At 40.0% G+C, this 13,696-nt stretch overlaps 1 protein-coding gene across 3 annotated transcripts in view; it reads right to left on the reverse strand.

Annotated features, from left to right (window-relative positions):
• The window catches only part of LOC127621813 (synaptotagmin-like protein 3), a 33,591-nt gene that overhangs the window by 10,892 nt on the left and 9,003 nt on the right, over positions 1–13,696 (reverse strand). For 2 of the 3 annotated variants that reach the window (XM_052095556.1, XM_052095554.1), the window contains exons 2-11: positions 6,414–6,600; positions 5,898–6,113; positions 5,702–5,763; positions 3,219–3,273; positions 3,025–3,091; positions 2,859–2,931; positions 2,519–2,631; positions 960–1,091; positions 536–699; positions 7–106 (exon numbers count right to left, since the gene is read on the reverse strand). In XM_052095556.1, coding sequence (XP_051951516.1) covers positions 7–106; positions 536–699; positions 960–1,091; positions 2,519–2,631; positions 2,859–2,931; positions 3,025–3,091; positions 3,219–3,273; positions 5,702–5,763; positions 5,898–6,113; positions 6,414–6,562 — 1,131 coding nt within the window. In that variant the 5' untranslated portion in view covers positions 6,563–6,600. Of the gene's footprint in view, positions 1–6; positions 107–535; positions 700–959; positions 1,092–2,518; positions 2,632–2,858; positions 2,932–3,024; positions 3,092–3,218; positions 3,274–5,701; positions 5,764–5,897; positions 6,114–6,413; positions 6,601–8,909; positions 9,035–13,696 lie in introns of all 3 variants that reach the window. The other variant, XM_052095555.1, reaches the window with a different exon arrangement.

Here is a 13,696-nt window from a genome sequence, read left to right on the forward strand (position 1 = left end):
ACTCACCATGAATGTTTCGTTGTAAATCGGGTTATGTCCTCTCTTGACTGTCGTCTTCATCTTGTTATTCTGATGTTTCTTTGGGAGTAAACAAACCTTCACATACCTGTGTTTCAGAAATAAATGACATGTAGTGGAGTCTAAAAGTCTCAGATGCTGTAGCAATAACATACTCCCATTTAGCAAACATTTACTGAATGTGGAAACATTTTCTGTCATTATTTACACACCATTATGTTGTTCCAAAACCATTACTTTTTTTTTATTCCATAGAACACAAAATATACATTTCTGAAGGCTACTCTTTCCCATGTAATATTTGTGAACTGAGGCTGTCAAACTCCAAAATGGCAATAATTATGATACAAGCATCATAAATGTGGTTCATACGACTTAGGTAGTATATTCAAGTCGTGTGGACCACTTTTATGATATTTTTATTGTGCTTTTTTGTTATTTTTGGAGCTTGACAGCCCCAGTTCCTATTCACTTCCATTATATTAAAAAGAGCCAACACTTTAACAAAACAACTTACGGGTAACATTTCTTCTTCTTCGTCATATCTCCAAACATCAAATTTTTGCAAGCTTTGATAGTTATCTCCAAGCAGGACATCCTGTTGTTGTAAGCAATGGCAATCTCTATTTCCCCAGTTACCCAAGTGTTTCCATCATCCATTACCATGCTGCCATTGCTGTCCTGCAGAAGTTTTATAAAATTCATGTTTATTCATCATTAAGAATTTGTTTTATCTAATACTGATTTCTAAAGATAAAATTAGGGAATCAATAGGACAAACATTGACGATTGCAAGCCTGCAAGTGTTATCTAATCAGTATGTCTTATCAGTGAAACTTTCAGACATCAGCAAACCTTGTGCTTTCTGTTTCCTGCAAGTTATTCAAGTAACAGTTATCTGATTAAACTGAAATCTGATTAAATGCTGTGCAAATACACACCCTTTGCTCATCAGTGTATGCAGATGTGTATGAAACATCGTCATCTGTTAGGAAGACTGTACTTGCTGAACCATACTGCTCTGTGTCTCTGGTGTTTTGGGATAGATTAGGTAGACTTGGAGCTTTGCACAGCTGTGAAAGTATGATAACAGTTAGGACATCACACTTCTAGCAGAGCAAGTATCTATAAATGGCATTCTTAGTTCAAAAATGAATCGGGAGAAACTCTGGGGCTTATATAAAACAACTCAAACATAGGAGATAACGATTGCTAATTCTCTTCCCCAATTTTTTAAGTCAAATCTGGTTTGCCATTCCTAATTAGAAATAGCCGGTATTAAGGGTGGGTACTTTCTCATTCAAGAGAACATTTTTATGTCTTGACTCACCTGTGTTGTCACTTTCTTTGTAAAGTTGAAATCAAAAGAAAGACTTGATGACCAATAAATCATATTGAAAATTATGTACATAGATTTATAATGTTGGTAACTACATCTGTATCTACTTTACATTAAGGTAATTGAATAGGTGTTATTAAGCAGTTATAACATGTGAATAACAGTGCTAATGGTTTAGCAGGTCAACCTTTTTATGCATGTTGTAATAACTGTATATCAATTAATTATAACATATTTGTATATGTATTATTATTAATTAATAAACAATTGTTATCAATTAATAAAGGGAACTGTAATGTAAAGTGTTACCAGTGCCATTGCTCAGCCACAAATTTAGATCTCCATTCACACATCAACAGCAATGAAGGCCAATAACCACCCACACATCATCACATGGGTTCATTGATGCAGCTGATCATACAAACCACTGACTTCTGACCATAGCCACATATTTAGAACACCATTCATCTATGACACATTCATTTTCTCTGCAGAAAGCATGTTTGTGCAGCCTTTTAATTACATATTTAGTGCAGTAGCACAGTCTCTGAGCCTTTCAAACAGAAACCTTCCCTTTCTAAACCCATTAAAGATTATACACCATTGCCCCTTTCACACATGCAACCAGGTAAATTACAGGAAAATCGTTGGGTTGCCTTTACTGGTTATATGTACCTCATGTGCTGTTCACATACCATTAAATTGACATTTAGAGGTACTTATGATAGAACTTCTCACAGAGGGAAATTGCCAGAATAGAATCACACCTCAAACATCAAAATTCCAGTAAATGTTCTCTGTTGTCACTGTTGAGACTAGACAACACCTTCTATGTATGCAAAAGTTCTTTAGTCAGAATTGTTGCCACAGATGAACAAAAGGTTGTTCAGAGGACAGGGTTTGAAGCTTGTTAAAGCGATAATTCACCCAAAATTGACAGAGAATGTTAATGGCTGATAGCCTTTAATCACTATTCACTTTCATTGCATATTTTTCTATACAATGAAAGCAAATGGTAACTGAGACTGAAAGAACATCGATGATAGAATTTTCATTTTTGGGTGACCTATCCCTTTAAGAGCATGCTCTCAACATTAGATGCACAATTTATAGAATGAATAACCTCTGAATCCACACAGATAGAAAATGGCCAGCTCTTACATTGTAGGCTCTGTTAATGGCACCCTCTGATTGGCTCTTGCCCTGCGCTAGCCCATGATCCACAGTCAGGTGATCTGCTTCCACACTCAAATCACTCTGAGATTTGGAGAGCTCTAGCATCAGGAACAGACCAAATATCTAAGATCAGACTGACGTAAACATATGCAGGAATGGCTGATTTGCAGCCATGGATAACATTCTGTAGTTACAACTACACATGTCACGTTTAAATCAACACATACTGTACACTGAAAATAGCTATACAATTCTAATTCAGTTATGTATCTCTTGGTAATATCTGAGTATTCACATAGAAGAGTTTCTAGTATTATTGCCTTACTTTTTATGTGAGCACTGACAGACACCATCAAGTTCTCCATGGATTTAGTAAAAGGTTTCGATTTTTTGAGGTCCTAGGTACAAAGACACGCCAAATGCATACGTATTAGGTGATGAGGAAAACTGCAAACAAGAAATCAATGACAAACAGACATGATCCTCTTTACCTGTGATCTGTTAAACGACGCAGCTTCATAAAATGGAGGTGGTGTTGGCGGCACGACTGCAATGAAACTGAAATATAAAGTAAAACAAATAATACATGTTTTATCAAAAATGCACAATAACTGAAATAAAGTGATTGGTTATTATAATACTTTCTTAAAGATTATTTAATAGTTTTTAGGAAATGGTCTCCAACCTGAGCCGTTGATAAGACTGTAATATTTTGTCTCCTGTGGTCTCGTGATTGTTTTCTACAAAATAAAACAGCTACATTAATGTGCTAATATGAACTTTTATTTGGCTAGACTTTCATGTTTTGTTCATATAAGTCATGTTTTGAAACGGTGTAGTATGAACATGTGTTCACACCAAAAAAAAAAGGGAAAGCAGCTCTAATGAACATCCTAAAGCATTACACTTGAAAACAACATAATACATTTATGTTTGAGATGAGAACATAATTAAATTGTGTAAAGTCCGAGTGATATTCAACAGTCATCAAAAAGTGATATGATCACATTGCTATGAAATGTGCAAATGGATTCAGACTTTTAATGGATGGTGTTCACCCAACATGATATTAACTGCTTGCTCAATTAACTTGATTAAAATGAGCTAATGCAACACAATTGATTTGATCATTTGATCTCAACTTAATTTCATTGTGTAAAATACATCCATGTTCACTTAATCCAACTGTGTTGGGACTATGTGAATAATATTTGTTGCACCAATGTATTGCTGAAACCAGGTAGGGGATTTCCAGTTCCCAGCATGCTTTGCGTGGGACTGGATTGGGAGAGTACATTTGTTAATTAAGTGTTATTTTAACATATTTCTCTGCAAAATGAAACCAGTAGGTGACTAGTTAGTTTTAAATGTTCTGTTATGTCGGGATTTAGGCAAGTTTTTATCATGTTGAATTTGTCACCATTGTTGTGAAGAGTGGAGCTAACGGTTAGGTTGAGGTTGTGTACATTACTATTGAAACTTTAGTTTTTATTGCTTTTCCCATGAAGCACATACTGAGAGATTATCCGAATAATGGCTGGTTAATTATTGGTAAACTCTTAGCAAAACCATGTATGTTAAACAGTACAAAAAGTTTATTTAATCTGTTAACGTGTTTCTTTTAGTGATGGGAATTCTGGCTCTTATCAGTGAGATGGCTCGGTTGGTTCAGCTCACCAAAAAAAGCTGGCTCTTTTGGCTCCCAAATGGCTCTTAAAATGTGTTTAATTTTTTTTCAAGTCAAACAGTTTGCGATAGCTCGACTATGTTTGGTGTTCAAATTAAATTATTAGGGTGCACAGTTTGCATATGCTTGTGTGGGTTGTGCATAGAACCGGCTTTCTATGAGATTTTCCACTTTCCAGCTGTTGTTTTCACAGCTGTCCTTCCTCTCTCTCCTCGGCTGCTAAGTGTGTGACTGTGTCTCGTTTGGAAGGATGTGTCCTCCGGAGGTCGCATTCGTCATCGAGGCTGTCTCCTTTCAGAAAAGCGAGTAGGATACTCCGAATGCGACCTTCGAATGAGACCTTCTTTCACGGGAATTCGGAGGATGCATGAGGTGTATCCTTCGTGGGAACTCACAACCCACAATTCTTTGCTTCAACATAAATGTCTAAACCATTTAAGCCATTTTTGAAATGTTCAAACACAAGTAATGTTGATTCCCAAGTTGAAGTACCTCAGTAGATGTGTGCAGAGTATATAATATGTGTAATGATATAAATATATAATTACAATAAATTATAGGACTAAAAGTACACCTGTAAAATATTTTTTTTCCTCTTTAGATCATTATAAATCTCCTAAAATATACCTCATACATTCCCTTCTAAAGGGACTTTGTTCCCTTGTTACTCAAAGCGCCCGCGCTTGTTAAAGAGTGGCGTGCTGTCATAGCAACCATGTTACGTTCTGTTTCCGTTTGTCCTACGAAGGCCGTCTCGATTAAACAAGACTTGTTTAAACTGCAGCCTTCAAAGGACTCGTCCTACCTAGCATGCAGCCTTCCAAACGAGACAGTCTGTGGTTGAATTGGCTCCGCCCTCCCTCACGCATCTTTGGCTTTCATTTCATTGGCTGACACAGTGTGTCTGATTGACAGAAACAACAGGTGAGGCTGCTAGTCTGAGCAGACAGTCATAACAAATGTGTGTGCGTTTGAGCATTTAGGCCTATATTATTTTATTTCTTTTTTCGTTCTTTGAATTAGTTAATTCGATTCATTTAAATCATTTGATTATTCATATCTTTATTTTTATAAATCGATTCGGCTCTTCTGATATGCGAGCCAGCTCCCAACGAGAGCCTACAAGAGCAGGATCTTTTGCGAACGACCCATCACTAGTTTCTTGTTTGCGAGAAACAAGCTGCAAGGTTCAATAGAGTTATTAGAACGGATAACATTTAGGTTAACTCAATTCAGGTTTTTCTACACAAAGTATTTGAGTAGAGCAAACATTTTCAATTAATATCAAAGAAACTCATTTTCACGGTGCGGAACCAATGTCCACAGTTGGATGTAGTGTTAAAAACGATCTGGAATATTTATATTTAGGCTATAGTGCAGATGAGTAATGTTTATGTGTAAATATATGCAACACAATAACTATGTGTCCATAAGAACTGATCCTAAACATCATTTGATGATTAGAGCAAACAAACCTTTACCATATGAAAATTTCTTTGCTTGCTGTTCCAGAAACCATTCCCCAGATTTGATCTTAAATTCCCTGCAAAAGAAACAGCAGTTTTTTGTTATTTTATTTCATTTTGAAAGACCAAAAAAAGTACAAAAGCACATATCTCAAATCATTCATAAATTAAATTGCAAGAATATAATCTAATCACATAGGCTTGTCTTTACCTGTACGCATGACACATTGTGCAATTCCAGTCCCGTGCAGACCTGACGACCCGACACTGGTTACAGATGCGGTGACTACATCCACAGCACACAAACCCACAGTCCCAAAACTTTCCTAAACGTCGCTGACATCGTGCACATGATCTCTGACCATACAGACGCGTTAATGTCTTGGCACCCAGGCGACAGGTCTCTTGCAATTCTGTCCTCAGCCTCCTAAAAACAATTGTCAATGGGAAGGAATTTAGCACCGTTGTTATAGTTTGCATTGCCCCCCATCAGATTTATTGGCTTTGTTCGACTTTATCATTATCTATATCACTGTGATAAAATGATCAATGTATATGAAGAATTGAATGTAAGTTAGATTTAGAGCTTCAAAAGGTGTCTACTCCATTGCACGTCACAGGGAGAGACCCAATGGGAAGCTAATTGAAGTATTTAGCCTATAACAGCTAAATAAGGTAGCAAATGATCTTTACAACTCAATGGGTTTGTTTTAAAACATTTTGGTACCTAATTCTTCCAGCTTCAATTGTTCGAAGCGCTTTGTCTCTCTGAAGAACCTCCAGGACTCTTTCTCTCTCCAGAGCCTGGAACAACCCCAGATCCATAATGTAGGATTCATGTTGCCTGCTTTCCCAGTTTTCCTTTTCTAATTTCATTTCCTCTTCAGTTTGGAAGATCCCACTCTCCTTAGATTCTGTTATTTATGAAAAATTGTTACATTTTGTAATACAAGATGTAATTGTGTTTTGTTTACCCTTAAATCACCCAAAAATGAATCTGCGGTCATCATTTACTCGCTTTCTCCATGGAGATCAAAAGTTACCATCATGATTGTGTCCGCATTTTAGCCTCAGTCACCATTCACCTTAATTGGATCTTTTTTTTAAATTTTTTTTTTACGTACAATGGAAGTAAAAAACGGAGGTGTCAATGTGCCAAATATCTCCTTTTTTGTTCCACAGAAGAAGAAAGATGAACATGAAAGTATAATATGAGGGTGAGTACATAAAATCTGAATTTTAATTTTTTGGGTGAACTTTCGCTTTAAACACACTAGCAATATAGTTAACCACTAACCTCTTTATTATCTCTTTAAGCTCAATGCATATGTTATAATACGAGCTTCAATATATATAGAACCCAAGTTGCATAAGAACTGTACAGTGTTCACAAGAAAGAAAAAATAAATAAGTAATAATTCTAATTAAGACATCTCTCAGAAATGTCTTATTTTGAAATTATGTCAACCTGTCCATCTGCAAAACTATTGGGTAAAGTGTGTCAGTAGGCCTGATTGAATCCAGAGGAGTGTAGGAAGAGTTTGCAGTAAGTTCCCACGTTGTTTATGAGATCATTTACATGAAGTCACTGCAATGTTTTCTAGTGTACTGCGCTGTCATGCACCAATTGGGTTATGTGGGAACCCACAATGTCTGGCCCTGACAACTGTGAGGGACTTTTGCTGCACAAGATGCATTTCCAGTTAAAGCTTACATAACAAATGCCACATGTCTGTTTGATATAGTTGTGAGAAGCGATGACAAACCAGAGGTTTATACTGAAGAGATTCAAATGTTTTAGTTGGAGGGCCTGTTTGAGAAATCTTTGAGACATGCATGTGTTAGATTCATTCCAAGCTAAAAAAAATGCATGTTAACAGTGTCAGATCCAATTCTTTTACTGGGGCTACATGCATCAGATCACTCAAATCTGACTCACTCTAGCAAATGTACTGACTATTGTTACTTGTGCAGAGAATATTTAAACCCAGGAATGGAGTATGTAAAAAGTCTGAGCTCACATTGAAAATCTGGGATTCAAAATCTAATTTAAAACTGGATATAAACAAAGTTTTAATATTTTGAAAAATGCAAAGCAATCAAACGTTAGGACATAAAGTTAACAAGAAATATGTGTGGCATTGTCCATGATAACTTGGTACAAAAAGTCAGATTCCTTGCTTATTGAAGCATTCACGATGCTCTTTGGACCATTCTTAGATTGCTGGGATAACAAGCGTAATCAGGTTTTGTCCATGACAGCTCGAGTGCATCCCAGCTAACAGAACATTTCCCAGAATTAATATTTTAACATTCTCTTTTGGTTAGCTCTGTCTCTTTTGTTTTTTATTCCTTTACAAAAAAATAGAACATTCCTTGTAGGTTTGGAGAACTTTCACCTAACGTTTTCCTAACCTCTATATTCCGATATCCTATCTGCAACGCTGCTGTACTTCAGTGATAAATCTACATTTCATTGTCGTGTTCTGATCCATTGATTAATGAATAATTTAAGTTAAACACAATATCAACTCTACAATGTTCTGGGAAGGTTAGTTCTTTTTAGGTTGTCACAAAAACCTCCATGCAATGTCTGGGAACAAAAAAAATAGCACGTAAAGAGAATGTTCCTAGAATGTTACGAACTGGTTCAAATACACTATGAAACAATACTCTTAACGTTGAAGGACCATTCTATGTTGTCATTAAAGCAAAAGGGGCACATACCAAATACTTGAATGTAAAAATTATGTTCAATTCAAATTTTTCCTCAATTTGTCATTCTGATAATACAGTTTGTCATATATATATATATATATATATATATATATATATATATATATATATATATATATATATGCTGTTTATATACTGTATATATTAATATAAAAAATAAATTAATAATAAAATAATAATAAATGCATTAAATGCAATAGATGCATTTTCATTAGTGGTCTCCGACTTATGTACCCAACTGGTTAACAATTACTTTTAGTATTTCTCTGCCAACATGTCCTACAGTATATTCACTGGTGCTGAGCTCAAAGAAATAACACAATATTAACTCTAAAAACAGATATTCCCAGTTGCATGTTCATTCATAACCACACACACCGTGTTGTTAATCTTTTCTTTTCAATTTACACATTCAACTTTTCCAAGACTACTAAGAGGAAAAACATACAATGTGTCATTCAGAAATACTGCATGTAGAGACACTTACCTTTCTGCCAGTTTCAAGTGAGAGCTCAGAGAGTTAAAATCTCAACTCTATTCAAAGAGAGAGAACTCTACGTCACAATCCACTTCCTTCCTGTGTGTAGATGATTATGACACAGGACTGAGAATCTAAAAATGAACCAGCAGAATCTTATGTTGAAACATTTTAATACTGCTGTGTGCAACATCATTAAGAATCAGTGACGTGCAGAGATAGAAAACCTGATAGTGAAAAACCTTGTTCAAACTACTTTTAATTTGCATGTAGTGTACAGAATGAGCTCTGTTGCAGTGATCAGGGAGGCAATGCTTAAAAAAGCAGGTTAGAATTTTATTCTCACCAACGCTGCTAGACTGAGGTTTGTTACCACATGGGTCACAAGGGTTATACCTCATCAACAATAAGGTTTTGAGTCAAAACTCCAATTATATATATTAAAATGTGCGTTTTCTCTAGCAGTGGTTTTGCATCCTGGTTTTAAACACCTGGTTCGAAAGTGTACATTTTGTGAATTTTATCTACCAAACAAATTCCAATATCATTGTCATCATCATATGTTTTTAATAGCTGTCAACACAAAGTCAACACAATAAAACCACACTAGCACAATCCACTTGTCAGGAATAGAGAGGCTCAGGAACCAAACGCAGAGTGAAAAATAAAGGTTTATTTAATTCAAAATAAAACACAAAAAAATCCAACATCAAACGTTCCCGTCTGTCGCTCACTTCGACGTTGTGTCACTGAAGCGACACTAGGGGACACAATTAAATTGTACCATGCGCTGAGCCGTGTACGTAAACTGCTGATACAGAAGCGGTCAGGTATTCTCACGTGCAAACGTGACCAGCTGTATCAGACTGCACATACCCTTCCCCAATGCCCCATAAAGTCATCAGAATCCTTCTGGTTACCCTAACAAGGGGAACAAGGTGAAGCTTGCCAACCTGGGAACGGGCCAAGCCTGGCTGGGCCTCTTTTCTCTCTATGTTTCTCGCATAGAGCAACTACGGCTGGGGCCCTTACATGCATCAAGGGAAGGGGGTCTTACCCAATTTCCTATTCTTTCAGGGGGAAAAGACCCTGCAGAGACCACACCTGCCCGGAAGGGGAGGTAAGAATGTCACATGGGTTTTTAGGTGACGTGGAAAGTGGCGCGGTGGTAGATCCAGCCTCAAGGAGGGGGGAGTTGCTACAACACGGCGACCAGAGGGCAGCCAGGGACTGCCTAAGGAAAACGCGGGTCCACTTTTGTAAGAGGACCGTACCGTGAATAATACACACAGAAGGAGTCCGCGTAGGAGTCCTTGACCTGTGGAGCACCTATCCCAGTACAGGGTAGATTAAGTACTCACAGTGGATTGGGTCGGCGAGTTCCTCCACTGAACTGCGGACCCACAAGGGCTAGGGAGGAATCATCCAGGGATCTGAGAGATGTGATCTCTTGGGAGAAACAGGCACATGGTTTTACCTCAGCTAAGGGAAAGGGCGCTAGGTGCAAGCGATTCACCTGACCAGTTCGTCAGCGTGTTACAGAGTTCTACGGGCTCGGACTTGAGAGAACACGGGACGATACTGACTCAACCCAGAGATTGTAAAATCTCGCGAATGTATTAGGTGTTGCCCAACCCTGGCCAGTGCCCACGAGGACACAACGCTTCTGGTTGAGTGCGCTCGGACCCGCAAGGGGGGGTGGGCATGGCCTGGACGTGATAAGCCAATGAAATGGCATCAACGACCCAGTGGGCGAGCCTCTGTTTGGAGACAGAGTCCCCTTTCCGCTGTCCCCCGAAGCAGACAAAGAGCTGCTCAGAATGTCTAGAGCTCCGCGAGCGGTCCAAATAGGTATGCAAAGCACGTACCGGACACAGCAACGAAAGGGCTGGGTCTGCCTCCTCCCGGGGCAGTGCTTGCAGGTTCACTACCTGGTCTCTAAAGGGTGTGGTAGGAACCTTGGGCACGTAGCCCGGCCGCGGCCTTAGGATCACATATGTCTGCCGGACCGAACTCCAGGCAAGTGTCGCTGACAGAGAATGCTTGCAGGTCCCCGACCCTCTTGATGGAGGCGAGCGTGATCAGCAGGGCCGTTTTAAGAAAGAGGGCCCTGACTCAAGCTGATTCTAGCGGCTCGAAGGGAGATCTCTGGAGGCCCGTGAGGACCACTGAGAGATCCCAGGAGGGGAACAGGCTTGGCCGGGAGGGATTTAACCTCCAGGCGCCTCTTAGGAACCTGATATTTAAGTCGTGCTTACCCAGAGACTTGCCGTCTACTGCATCGTGTTGGGCCATGATGGCGGAGACATACACCTTTAGGGTGGAAGGGCCCCATTGCACACGGCACCCCAACCCAATCTGGAAGCGTCGGTCATGACCAGGACACATCAGGACACCTGCTGTAAGGGTACTCCTGCCCATAAAAATCAAAAGGTCTGTCCAGACTGAGATGGAGTCTAATTCCATGCCGAGAAAAGAGATGCTCTGAACTGGGGTGAGCTTGCTCTTTTCGCAGTTGACCTGAAGCCCCAAGCGGCTGAGGTGGCCGACCACCTGGTCTCTGTTCGCGCATAGTGTTTCTCGCGAGCGGGCCAGGATGAGCCAATCATTGAGGTAATGGAGTATGCGGATGCCGGATGCCGCAGGGGCAAGAGCTGCCTCTGCGACTTTTGAGAAGAGGCAGGGAGCAGCGGCTGGGAGCAGCGCACATGCCCATGGAACCAATCAAGTAGCCATAAGGGGGGGGACGGGATTTTCCAGTGCAGCGGCGTTGTCGTCATCCAATTCCGGGAGCTCAAGGGACCAGCAGGCCAGCCGCGAAGATGGCCGCACTCATCCCGAGCTTGGACGGAAGCAAGCAAGCGTGCCGGGGAGGCAAGTGGTTCGAGGGGATTTACCCGCCGAACGCAGCCCGTCATTAGCCCCAAATTGCCTCCATCGCCCGCGGTACCTGCCTCAATCCCGTAGGAAGGAGGCGAGATGTGGGGGGCTGAAGTGGCTCTCTCTCATGACAAAATAAAGCTGCGACCGCAATGCTGCCACGGCTATGTTCTCACACTGAGAACATAGACCATTCATAAAACGCTGCCTGCGTGTAATCGCAGCCCAGGCATGCAAGGCAGCTTTTATGACCGTCAGAGGTGGGGAGAAATCAACCGCATCCAGAAACTACACAGAGGCGGAAACAGATCTTTAAAAGGACGCGTCCTGAAAAGGATGTTCAACGCCAGCTGTGTATTTGCTCTTTTAGAGAAAATACCTCTTTTAACTGTGCTGTCGAAGAGCCCAGTGGCAAACTGCACAACCGTGCAGAGAAGGAGAAAGCCGCTGTAATGCGCCGTAGATTTACGTTTACATTTATGTATTGTGCAGATGCTTTTATCCAAAGCGACTTACAGTGCAATTATTACAGGGACAATCCCCCCGGAGCATCCTGGAGTTAAAGGCCTTGCTCAAGGACAATGATGGTGGCTGTGGGGATCGAACCAGCAACCTTCTGATTACCAGATTAACATTTATGTGCTTTAGACCACCACTCCACAGCAGATCCAACAGCAGGCAGCGTCAAAGGAACAGGAACCGGTGTATAACTCGCAGCTGACTGCATACACGACCATCAGCTCCAAAGAAAATTTCTAAATGAACTCATAGTATTCCTCGCCTTTATACCCGTATGTCCGGGGGCGGGGTATGCAAATACTATCTGCCAACTTCTCATTGGCCTTTTTTCATAGATCAGAGGCATATTCTGCGCTCAAGAGAGACCCCTAGTGGTCGCTTCTTCGACACAACGTTGAAGTGAGCGACAGACGGGGAACTCCCACAAGGAGGAAACAATAGACAGTTTTCTCCCTTCGGGGTAGTTTATAAGGAAATATAATCCAGGGCTGGGGGCAGAAGGCATCGGGGAACTGGACCAACCAGACCGGGTAGGGATGAACAGGACAGGAAACTAGACCGACTGACAAGAATGAACAAACAAATACACAGGACTGACTGGAAAACATGACTGGAAACAAGACGAACTGACACTGGACAGCAAACACGAGGACTAAAATAGGGAGGGAAATCAAGAGGTTAACAAGACAGGGCAGGTGTGACTAATACACTAATATTGGACAAACAATTATGCGGGGTATAAAGACAGAGAGACAGGTGGCGATACTGAAACAAAACAAAGCCACTTGCTCTCATAAGATAACAAAACACCGAATGGCATGAGTACGCATTGCCAAGACAGGGTGAGGCAAATGCCACGCGATGCATGCAACAGGCGTTAAAAACATGACAGGATACCTGAGATTTCACTGGTTGCGGTTTTTTGAACTTTTTAAATGTTACTGCGGCTGCCTTAAAGTTTGATGGTAGACACTACATAATGAAATGCAACGTCTTGTAAATAAATATCTTATGTACATATGTACTATAAATTCACTCATATTTAATTCAATAACTGTACATACCCCGAGCTTGCACATATATTACGACTTGCACATGTAGTACATATGCCATTCTATGTTATCTGTCCTATTATTGGGTATGTCTATCTATACTTTACCTTGTTTAATATTCTGGGTCTCACTTTAATGTTCTGTGTGAACTTGTTTCTCCTATCACCAAAAAATGTTTTAATTCCTTGTGTACTAGAGCACACTTGGTAATAAAGCTCATTAGAAGCTTAATTCTGCATTAATTGGTCATAAAATGCAATCTCATCTTCATCAAAGTCACAAGTATAGACAAACACAATGGGCTTCATTTATGAAACTTGTGTAAAATATATGAGTAAATTCTGG

Source organism: Xyrauchen texanus, chromosome 28 (genome assembly GCF_025860055.1).
Source record: "Xyrauchen texanus isolate HMW12.3.18 chromosome 28, RBS_HiC_50CHRs, whole genome shotgun sequence".
Taxonomy (NCBI): domain Eukaryota; kingdom Metazoa; phylum Chordata; class Actinopteri; order Cypriniformes; family Catostomidae; genus Xyrauchen; species Xyrauchen texanus.